Source organism: Myotis brandtii, unplaced genomic scaffold (assembly GCF_000412655.1).
Source record: "Myotis brandtii unplaced genomic scaffold, ASM41265v1 scaffold1203, whole genome shotgun sequence".
Taxonomy (NCBI): Eukaryota; Metazoa; Chordata; class Mammalia; order Chiroptera; family Vespertilionidae; genus Myotis; species Myotis brandtii.
In genome coordinates this window covers 119,729-132,320 of record NW_005354183.1, presented here as the reverse complement: position 1 = coordinate 132,320, position 12,592 = coordinate 119,729, and the positions used below count along the sequence as shown (strand labels likewise).

The 12,592-nt window shown below is 38.3% G+C and overlaps 1 gene segment (V, D, J or C); it reads left to right on the top strand.

Moving 5' to 3' along the window:
* Positions 1-4,613, top strand: part of LOC102247598 — a 6,755-nt gene extending 2,142 nt beyond the window's left edge. The window contains 1 exon segment of the V gene segment in view: positions 4,240-4,613. Within this exon segment, the coding sequence occupies positions 4,240-4,613 (374 nt within the window).
* Positions 4,614-12,592: the final 7,979 nt, after the last annotated feature.

Here is a 12,592-nt window from a genome sequence, read left to right as displayed (position 1 = left end):
AGGCGGGGAACGTTGGAGTCTGCAGCAAGCAAGCCTCCCTGCTCGCTTCAGTGCCTGGCTGCCGGCCGCCATCTTGGCTGACAGTTAATTTGCATATACTCACTGATTAGCCAATGAAAAGGGTAGCGGTCGTACGCCAATTACCATTTTTCTCTTTTATTAGTGTAGATATTAAAAATGGCCCTCCTAATAAATAAGTGTGAGGTTTATAAGCAAGACAGTTAAAGCCTACCTTGATTCAACTTTTTACTAAGTCCTTGAGCACAAAATTATTACACAGTTTTTAAAAATATGTTTTTTATTGATTTCAGAGAGGAAGGGAGAAGGAGAGAGAGTTAGAAACATCAATGATGAGAGGGAATCTTTGATCAGCTGCCTCCTGCACACCCCCTACTGGGGATCAAGCTCACAACCCAGGCATGTGTCCTTGACCAGAATAGAACCTGAGACCTTTCAGTCCACAGGCCGACACTTTATCCACTGAGCCAAACCAGCTAAGGGCTACACACAGTTTTGGTAATGAGTGTTTTCCATCTTCTTTTAATATGTTTTTAGAGGGTTTAGAAATGTACTTTCAGAAATAGTTCATAAAAGATTCTGAATTGTAAAAGAATGAAGGTTGAGGGACCCCTGATAAAAATGTAAAAGTTGTTATTAACAGTTGGCTTCCTTATGCTCTGCTATATAAGGTATAGAATTATCTTAGTTTTAGTTTCATCCTTTTCTGTAAATCTTAGTTTTTCCTTAATGCTTCATCTCTGCCAGTTTTCCTTTTTTCTTCCTATCTGAATATTAATTTTTGAACCTCTGTATTTTTCTTAGATCCTGCCTTGTAGGAGTTAACTTAGTTCCCTAACTTGGTGATCTCTTGGAGCTCCCTAGACTGTCCCTTCAGCAGCATTGACCTTTTTTGGGGTATCTCTTTGGTGGGTGTGGTGGAGGCAGTGGGTGGGTGGGTGGGGCTTCAGTCTTTGTGCTCAGGGCAGCAGGAAGAGTCAGATTCTATGTGCTCAGCTTTCTTGGTTGTTTTCTTTTAGGATTTTCTCTTAAGTGATATGTAGCAAGATTTTAAAAGTTTGATTCAATCAAATAATTTCTTTTTATAGATGTTTTGATTACTGATATATTTGGACTTATTTCTAATATTTTGGTTTTGCTCCACATGCTCTTGGTATTTTTTCTTTTCTTTTTATCTGTCTTCTGTTGCATTGAAAATTTTTTTTCTCTCTGCTGCTTTGAAAAATGTGACATATTTTCTCTCCAGTATCCTTAAATTATGTGTGTGTGTGTGTGTGTGTGTGTGTGTGTGTGTGTGTGTGATTCTTTAATATTTCCCCCTTCTATATCACACTCCTTGTCCTTCAGAGGACTTATTCTCTTGCTGACTTACTATAGAATGACCTCAGTTGCTGGTGAATAAATGACATACTAGCGGCATTATAGGACAATAATTTCAGATAAAGTTTATCAAATCAGCTCATAAATGATAGTTCCAATGCAAATTAAGAAGAATAAAATAGAAAAACATTCAGCATGATAATCAGAACAGTATTCATTCCATTCTCCATCAGAGCCTTTGCCCCTGATCTTCCCTCTGCCTGGAGTGATTTTCACCTACTATTCTCATAGACTGTTCCTTCACTCTTCCTAGTCTTTGCTTCTAGAGAAACATGTGTGCATGTGAATGAAGACAAATGTTCAAAAAGGCTTGTTGTAGTGTTGTATTTTATAGATAAGAAACCAACATATTAACTGTTTATTCATAGGAGAAGAACTATGTAGACAGTAGTATACCCATAGTATGGGATATGATTCAGCAGAAGGACCTATGTGTGTTAACATAAGACTTAAATTTATTATTGAGTTTATAAAACCAGTTACAGAAAGGTATGCACAATATGTCTATTTGCATTATGATAAAGTATAAATTAAAAACTATACTATATATTTTCTATTGATTTAAACCTATAGTACAAAACCCCCAAACCATCTACTGCAAATTGATCAGGATCAAGAAAGATTTGGAGGAATAAGTGATGGAAGAGTGAGAATTTGGAGTGATATTCAAAGGGGATTTTAGTCTATATGTAATGTTTTATTACTTTTAATAATTCATATTCATGAATTCCTCCTATTGTTGAAATTAATAGTCATTGCTGTTATAAAAGTTTATTCATATTCTTTATTCATCTCACCAATAAAGGAGAAAAGAAGAAAATAACATCTTCAGATTTTGTTCAACCACCCCAAGTATAAGCAGTTTTCTTCCTCAGGGATCATATAAGTTTTAGTTTTCACTCCTCTTAGGCTCCTACTCTGGTTGTATTATAGTTATGTATATTTTTGTCTTCCCTAGTAGCCTGTAAATGAGTATGTCTCTTTTGTATATTCTTAAGACTTATTGAATTACCTCATTTACACTAAAACTTCAATAAATTTTTATGGATTTACTGCAATCAAAGGTAAATAAATCAAGCAAATAGCACAAGATGAGATTTATCAAATTATTTTAAGGTAATTATTTTTATGAAATGACACTTTAAAAGTAGAATTTGGCTCCTTTTTATTCTATTTATTGGGGTAACATTTGTTAATAAGACCATGTAGGTGAATTTGTTTATTTTTAATCTCCATTCAGCCTTGGCAGTCTCTTGGTTTTCTAACAATCTGCATTTAGTTAACCAGTAAACAGAGGGAATGGGGCTGGGGTTGTGTGACTGCTGAGTTTGCTGTTCTAAAGTCCTCCTTATTGATGGTTTTGGCCCACTAGAGGGCAAGGTAGGCTCAACAAAAGATGACTTTCTTATGGTTCTGAGGGTTGAGCAATTAAGTCAGGAGATCAATAGCATGTGAACAAGGCAAAGTACGGACAGCAAAAGTTAGGAGATAGTTAACAGTGTTTGTGTAGAGTTCACCTCAGATTTCTGGCTCTGCCACTCTATGTAAACTTCAGAAAGCTGGAGTTAATACTGTAAAAATACATTGTGAGAATGATTCTCTGAGCAGAGGTACAGGAGTAAGAATACTACTGGTCATTGTGAGCATGGAAGCTCAATAGTAAACATCGCCATAACCCGTTTCAGTTTTTTAATTGTTAGGACTAAAATTCCAAAATCTACTGACCCATAAATTATTCCCATATTCCAAATAACCTACCTTTTCATCTATCTCTGTGAAAGTAGAAGGAACAAAAATAAATGAAAAAGAAGAAAACAGAAGGAAAATAAGAAACAAATATAGAAGAAAAGAGAGAGGACAATATTTAATTTGACCAGCAAAATGTGGTTGGATCAGAATCAGCTATATGGGTCAGTAGCATGCCCAAGAGTTGGACAGGAGAAGGGGAGAGGTGGAAATTAAGTCAAAGTGGAAATTATATACAAATTCTATTTTTCATCAAGCAAATTTTGTTGAAGTTATTTTCTCTGCAGATGGTGACCATATGTCTTGGTTTCTAAAAATCTCCTGATGTCAAGAAACTCATTTACTTCTGCAATACACAGTGCATGCTATCATATAGTTTTCCTGTATCAGAATTTTCATGTAACTGAATTCAAAAAGTTCTCTGTCAAACTATGCAATTTAGGAACTGGGTCATTCTTCGTAGGTTTCTTCAAAGTTCTACATAACCCATTGAAACGCTGATAATCTAGAAACACCATCCACCCTTCCTCATACACTATTCCACAAACTTCTCTTATATAATGTGTTTTAAGAGAAATCGCCGGCTTATACCTTCATTTATTGGAAACATTGACTCCTACAGTCCTGCACTGTTTGTATTCACAATTTTGGAGAGATGACTGTGCCATCTCACTGGGCCAATGTGGGTGGAGTTTGCTGTTAAGATGAATGACAGAGCTGAGAGGTGATTGGTCCTCAGTGAGTCTGGTGAACACACTGAGTGCAGGAACAAAATTTGCCTTGGCCAGGACTCTACTCCCTCCAGAGCAGGGGCAAAGGCACCACAGCACCTTGGCAAGACGTCATGGAGAGACACCTGGGGGCTCTTCTGGGGCTTCTGTGGGCCCAGGTTTGCTGTGAGTTCGGGTGTCCCAGATGGGGAGCTGGGGAGTGGTCCACAGCTGACAGAGAAGAGGCCGGCGGCGGGGAGGGGGGCGGAGGGTGAGCTGACACAGAGCTCCACTTTGGTGTTTCTTGGGATGCTGTACCGGTTTGAAAACTACATCAATCACCCCCAGTGACCTCATATGTGTTTGTTTTTCTCTTTCCAAGCAGGGGTGATAGGGATGAACGTGGAGCAGAGTCCTTCAATCCTGAGCCTCCAGGAGGGAACCAGCTCTACTCTGAGGTGCAATTTTTCTACCACAGTGACCAATGTGCAGTGGTTCCGACAGAATCCTGGGGGCGGCCTCATCAATCTATTTTACATGACTTCAGGGACAAAGCACAGTGGAAGGTTAAGCTCCACACTGAATTCTAAGGACCGGTACAGTACCCTGAGCATCACAGCCTCCCAACTGGAGGACTCAGCCACCTACCTCTGTGCAGCGGAGGCACAGTGCTGCCAGGTGATCTGCAGCCTGTACCCAAACTGCAGCTGGGCCTGGAGCCCCAGCCCTTCCACGGGCAGGCATGTTGTCCCACATTAGGCTTTGCACATATTTGGGTTTTCAAATGTATGTTCCAGCATTTTTTTTCTCCTAAACTTAGACTCTTCAGTACTATCATTTCATTTGGTTTCCTGCCCTCCCCCCCGCCCCGAAATATCTTTCCAGGTAAAATCTCTAATATGTAAGCATTAAAACAATTTATAAAGATACCAACATCCAGATAACAGATCCCCTTGCAGGTAATACATATATAACACATAAATTACTCTGCTGGAAAAGGCTTGGAAAAATATGGCATCATCTAGAAATAGAAAGAAATGACTCATTTTTTTAGATGTCAGATTTTTCTACTTTCAAGGAAAAAAGAAGGAGCCTATGTAAATTTTTTAAAGTTTGTATTAGGCTTATTGACTCCCGAAAATAACAAGTATAAGAAAAATAATTCGTTTGAAGATCAGGAACTCAATTTAGCTTATCACATATATTATCTATTTCTGTACTTATAACAACCTGTAAATAAGTACTCTTTGTCCTTTCATGCCTGAATAAAGTGAGGATTGTAGAGCACAAATGAATTGTATGAACTCACAATATTCCTAAATTAGTGAAGCTTGGGTGACATGAGAAGTTATATTCTGAGCTACCTGGTGCGGAACACTATTTTGGGTCACCTAATTGAAATGATTTATATCGATACATTTGTACAACATGTTTACACACATCACTAACAAAAAATATCCATTTAGGTAATTTCTATTTTTAAAAATTAAGTTTACTGGGGTAACATTGATGAATACAATTATAAAAGTTGTAGGTGTACAATTCTATAATACATTGTCTGTATATTGTATTGCATGTTCACCACCCAGACTATAGTCTCCTTCTGTCACCATATATTTGACCCCTTTACCCTCTTCATCTTCCCCCAAAACTCCTTCCCTTCTGGTAACCACCATTCTGTTGTCTGTGTCTGTAAGTTTGTTTATTTGTTTTGTTGGTGCATTTGTTGCTTTCTGGTTTATGTCCCACATATAAATGAAGTCATATGGTTTTTTTCCTTTTCCATGTGACATTTTCACTTAACACGATACTCTAAACATCCTTCATGTTATTGCAAAAAGCAATATTTTATCATTTTTATGGCTGAATACTATTCCATTTTGTCTATGTACCACGACTTCTTTATCCAATAATCTGTTGAAGGACATTTAGGTTGTCTCCATGTCTTCGCTATTGTGAGTGATGCTGAAATGAATATAGGGTTACAGTACCATAGGATTTCACTCATTGGATTTCACCATGTGGAATCTAATGAACAAAATGAACTAACAAGCAATACAAAGACAGAATCATAGAGAGAGAGTATACTGAAAGCTGTGGGAGAGAGTTGGCTGGCTGGTTGGGGTGGAGGAATTGAGCAAAAAAGAAATAAAGAGAAAAATCTCATGGTCATGGGCAACAGTGTAGTGATTATGGGGGAGGGGAAGTAAGGAGAGATGGAGGATGGTATAGGTGGGATAAATGGTGATGAACAGAGACTTGGGGTGGTGAACATACAATACAGAGTATAGATGATGAGTGGTGGAATTGTGTACCTGAACCTTGTATACTTTTGTTAGCCGGTGTCACCACAATATGTTCAAATAAAGGAAAAAATAGCTTCTACTGAGGAAGACTATAAAAATAATATAAAAATTTTAGAACTTCAAGAACCCTTAAATATCTGATGGTCCAACCTTATTTTACAAAGACAGAGACAAAATCCAAGATGCAAATATGAAATAATTAGTAAATGAATTGGGAGTAGAAAGAAATTAGATTATCTCACTTCCTTTTTAGCATTCTTTATTCTACTTCCATCTTGCAGGACCATTCTTCTGAGCAAAGAGAAACTGTGTAATGCAAGCCCAGCTACTTAGATTTCTATAGCCTGGGTCTGGGAAAACGTCAGTTCTCTGGGAATAGGAAGGTCACAGGCAAGACCTGCTAAGAGAAGCAGCATGAGCAAGTAGGCACTTTAAAATATCGAGTGATCTCCTCCCTTGTACTCTGCTGTTTGACTTACATGTTCTTTTTTAGAAGAGTTTTTCTTCATAACAGAAAATGATGATGACAGATTTAGCTAAAAAGGAATGTTTTATATTCTCTTTGTTTAAGAGTGCTTTCCTGATTTCAAACATGTAAACCCAGGCCATCGTTGAGCAAATAAATACCAGCAGCTTCTGCCTCTATATAACAGATTAACAACGATTCAGTAGTTTGCAAGGATAGAAAACTTAATCTCTACATTCTTCCTTAATCTCTGGTATAAAGTTAATTTGTTTCACTTATTGCTGCCTTTGCATGTCTGAGTCTCTCATAGGTAACAGGGTAAGAGAACATTTAACAGCAAGTTCAGTAGTGGTGAATGTAACCACAGATAGCAGTGCATCCACATGTTCTGTGGATGCAGAACATGTCGAGGGTGCATTTTAGTGGATTCTGAAAGAACAGGCTTTGGCAGAAGCACAGTCTTTTCCTTATTGGCTGGGTAGAATGTGAGAAACCCCTATGATGGTCAGAGGAAAGGAGGGGTAACTTGATAACAGCAGTAGCTCTGGCTGTGATTGCAGGTCCACAATTGCTCCTGAGTAGGAAGAATGATGAAGACGTCCATTGGAGCTTTCTTCATGTTCTTGTGGCTGCAGCTGGACCATGAGTTGAGGGTTTATGGGAAACAGAATATATTAGTGGATATTCTTTCGAAGCCAACACTGGATTTATTCAGGTTTCTTAGTTACTGTAGGAAAAGAAAATTCTGAAGCATAATGATTTGGTCACTGTTTTCCTTCCTCTGGCTTTTTCTTTCTGCATAGGGGTCAGCCATGGAGAGAAAGTGGATCAGCATCCTCATACCCTGCGTGTCCAGGAGGGAAACACTGCTGTTATCACCTGTTCATATTCTGACAGTGTCTCAAACTACTTTCCTTGGTATAAACAAGAACTTGGAAAAGGTCCCCAGTTCATTATAGACATTTGTTCAAATAACGACAAAAACCAAGATGAAGGACTAGCAGTTTCATTGAATAAGATGGTCAAAAATCTCTCCCTGCACATTGCAGCCACTTTCACCATTCCTTTTTGTTATGGTACTGGAAGTGCTTGCCATAGTGATCAGATAAATCCTCGAAACAAAAAATCAGCAAAGAAACAGCAATCCTAAATGACTCACTATATCAGATGGAATTAATTGACATCTTCAGAACATTCCACCCCAAAGCCACAGAATATACATTCTTCTTAAGTGCACATGGGTCATTTTCAAAGATAAACCACATATTGGGGCACAGGCAAAGTTTCTTCAAACTCAAGAAGATATAAATCATATCAAGCATCTTCTCAGATCACAATGGCATAAAACTAGAAATCAACTACAATAAAAACAATAAAAATATCAAACACCTGGAGGCTAAACAGCATGCTTTTAAACAACGGTTGGGTTACCAAAGAGATCAAAGAAGAAATAAAAAAGCTTCATGGCAACAAATGACAATGAAAACACAACAATCCAAAATCTATGGGACACAGTGAAAGCAGTCTTGAGAGAGAAATTCATAGCTCTACAGGCCTACCTCAAAAAACAAGAAACAATAGTAATAAATTACCTAACCCTACAACTCAAAGAATTAGAAAGAGAGCAACAAGAAGAGCCCAGTGTAAGCAGAAGGAAGGAAATAAATAAAGATCAGAGTAGAGATAAATGACAGAGACCAAAAAAAACCCAAAACAAACAAACAAAAAAAAACCAATACAAAAGATCAACAAAATCAAGAGCTGGTTTTTTGAAAGGATAAACAAGATTGATGAACCTCTAGCCAGGCTCACCAAGAAGCAAAGAGAGAGGACCCAAATAAACAAAATCATAAATGAAAGAGGTGAAGTAACAACCAATCCCACAGAAATACAAATGGTTATGAAAAAATACTATGAACAACTCTATTCCAAAAAAATGGACAACCTAGATGAAATGGACATATTCTTAGAAAAATACAAGATCCAAAAACTCAATCAAGAAGAATAAAAAAAACCTGAATAGGCCAATAACTAACGAAGAAATTGAAGCAGCGATCAAAAATTTCCCAGCAAACAAAAGCCCTGGTCCAGACGGCTTTACAGGGGAGTTCTACCAAGCATTCAAAGAACTAAAAATTATCCTCCTCAGACTGTTTCAAGAAATTCAAGAGGAAGGCACTCTTCCAAGCTCTTTCTATGAAGCCAGCATTACCCTAATTCCAAAACCAGATAAAGGCACCACAAAAAAAGAGAACTACAGCCCAATGTCCTTGATGAACATAGACGCTAAAATCCTCAACAAAATTCTAGCAAATCGGATTCAGCATTACATTAGAAAGATCATACACCATGACCAAGTGGGATTTATCCTGGGGATGGAAGGATGGTACCATATTTTCAAATCAAAAATCTGATACATCACGTAAACAAACTGAGAGACAAAAATCACATAATCATATCAATCAATGCAGAAAAAGCATTTGACAAAATCCAACACCCTTTCTTGATAAAAACTCTCAGCAAAGTGGGAATAGTGGGATCATACCTCAACATAATAAAAGTCTTATATGACAAACCTGCAGCCAACATTATACTCAATGGGCAAAAACTGAACTCATTTCCCCTAAGAATGGGAACAAGACAGGGATGCCTACTTTCACCACTACTGTTTGATATAATTCTGGAAGTGCTAGCCATAGCAATCATACAAGAAGAAGAATTACAAGGCATCCAGATTGGAAAAGAAGAAGTAAAACTGTCCTTATTCGCAGATGACATGATACTTTACATAGAAAACTCCAAATACTCCATAAAAAACTACTGGACTGCCCTAACTGATTTGGCTCAATGGATAGAGCGTAGGCCTGCGGACTCAAGGGTCCCAGGTTCGATTCTGATCAAGGGCATGTACCATGGTTGGGGGCACAACCTCAGTAGGGATTGTGCAGGAGGCAGCTGATGAATGTTTCTCTCTCATCGATGTTTCTAACCCTCTATCCCTCTTCCTTCCTCTCTGTAAAAAATCAATAAAATATATATAGAAATAAACAAACAAAAAAAAACTATTGGACCTAATAAGTGAATTTGCCAAAGTAGCAGGATACAAAATTAACAACCAGAAATCTATGACCTTTTTATACACTAACTAGTAGCCCGGTGCATGAAATTCGTGCACATCGAAAGGGAATTAATTAGAGGAACGTAATTTGGACTCACTATCTAATATCAAAAATATGTGAGCGTGAGGCAGTCTGTGTTTCTAAATTCAATGGACATGAATATTAGCTATTACTTTGCCAAGTAAATGGAATTTACAGATATCATTTAAAAGAGCATTCAGCTTAATATTAAAAACTCTGGCTACCAAGTCAGGTCTGTTTTCAACTTTTTGCCAGCATTGTAAATTGTTTGCAATATCTGCCCATTTGGGGTTGCATGTCATGGTTATGAATAAATTGGGCTTGCCATACTTCATTACAATTGCCATAGCATTCTGCTATCACTGCTGCATATTTCTGGGACTACCCTCAAAAGATGATGGAAGTATTATCATTTTACCAATCAGCACATTGTCATTTTTAGATCTAGATTTGAGATAATCCATCAAACCACTATATTTTTCAACTCTCAACTTATATTGGTTTGCTTTGATGAAATTTATCCGATTGTCCTCCATTTTTGAATATGAATCCACGATAAACTGTTTAGTTAATTTTTCTTAATTTAAAACAGGATTGAAAGTGTCCCACACAGAGAGATGAAATCCATAATACTGCATTTGTGTGACTCGTGTCCTTACATTTTGTCTAGTATTATTGTGGATTACACTGTTGTCTCTGAGTCTTAATGCAATATCTGTTCCCCAGCCTTTTTCACCATGTGGAAAAGCAATAGGATATGTCATTGCATCTAATGTAGGAAACAGGATATAGATTTGTTTCATTTTGGTGGCATTTGGATTATTGGGATCTGGTTTACAATGAATGAGCAAGTCCCTTTCAAAAGGAGGTCCTCCATCTTCGTTTCTGAATATGACAGTAACCTCGGTTACACGGGGACAATTATATCTACCTGGGTCACTGTTATGATCGTATTTAATCACCATTGTTTCTTCTGTGGGAGGAATACCTTTTGCTGCTGCTTCAGATTGGGTTTCTTTTTCTACCTCATGTAACATCTTGTATGATTTTGTTAATTCACTTATTTCATGCATGAGGTTGTTGATGTTGATCATGAGTCTTTCTAAGCAGCCCTTGTTTTCTGGCATTGCTAATCTTTTACTTGTAGCTTCGGCTGTATCCAAAATAGAGAGTTGAGCAAACTTCTGAGAAACACCATCCGAAGGATGTAAAGTTCCAGTATGGTGATAAACTTGTCCGTGTATTCTAAAACAGTATGGCCCATATCCTGATGGTGATGCAATATTTGCACCCATGAAGCAAAAGCAAAAGAACTATTTATGGGATGAATATTTTCTATGAAATTTTTACTGTCAGAATCTTCATTTGTCATTAATGTTTTTAAATATGCCGGGTTATCTGGAAAATGTATATCATTTGGACAGATTTTCCCTTTGCTACAACATTGAGTAAATTTCCCATTGGATGGATTTTCATCAGAGAAATTTAGTGATAGGCAAAATTCACATCGAACAGTCATTCTACCACAACTATGTTCGAGGATTGCATCCTCATGTACTCCATTTTCACCGAGAAGGCAGTTCCTACCAGTATTGGTAGTACTTGTTGATGATTGTTCTCTAGACATATTCTGTGGTTGCCACCGCCTTCTTTCAACTTCAAAGGCATGTTGGTCTTTAGACATTTTCTGTCGATAATGCCAGTGTTTTTCAGCATCAGAGCGACATTTTTCCAATAGCTGGTGTTCAGATACATCCTGTCACAGGCACCGCCTTCTTTCAAGATCAGACGCACGCTGCTTTGCAGACACTTTCTGTCAATAATGCCGGCATCTTTTGGCTGCAGAGCTACAGTGTATCAACAGTTGTTCTTTAGATATAGTCCCACCTCTCTACTGTCACAGTCTGAGATGCAGGTGAATGAAAGTCCTGGCTATCAGGCTGCTGAGAGCTGTCTGACCAATGGCTGATTCTGTGGGGGTAGGACTTCCTCCTCCCTGCTGTCAGTTTCCACAGCTGTGATGAGGAAGCTGGGGTGACAGAGAGAGCCTCGCCCTCCAAGCCACCCTATCTCTCACTCTGATCTATGTCCAGCAGCCTCCTGCTATGCCCAGTCCTCCAAAACTCCTGCTCTCTGCCAGCAAGGTCCCGGGAGCCCACTGGCGTGGCTATGGCCTCGCCTCCCAGGGCCGGTGAAGGTCCTGGGAACCCGCGGGCATGGCTTGGCATGGCAGGCCTCGCCTCCCGGCAGGCAATGGTCCTAGGAGCCCACGGCCGCCATGGCCTCATGGGGTTCTTGAAACCTGCATATGCAAATTAATCGCCATCTTTGTCAGGTTAATTTGCATAGTCACTTGGATAGGCTTGTGGGCGTGGCTTGTGGGCATAGTTTGAGCATAGCGGAGGGATGGTTAATTTGCATGTTTCTCTTTCTTTATATAGAATAATGAACTCACAGAAAGAGAAGCGGAAAAAACAACAACAATCCCATTTATCATTGCACCAAAATAATTAAGATACCTAAGAATAAACTTAACTAAGGATGAAAAAGACCTGTATTAGGAAAACTACAGGACATTGAAAAAGGAGATAGAGGAAGACATAAACAAATGGAATAACATACTATGTTCATGAATTGGTAGAATCAACATCATTAAAGTGTCCATACTATCCAAAGCAATCTATAAATTCAACATAATTCCCATTAAAATACCAATGGCATATTTCAAAGACCTAGAACAAACTCTCCAAAAATTCATCTGGAATAAAAAAAGACCCTGAATAGCTGCAGCAATCTTGAGAAAGAAGAACAATGTAGGAGGGATGG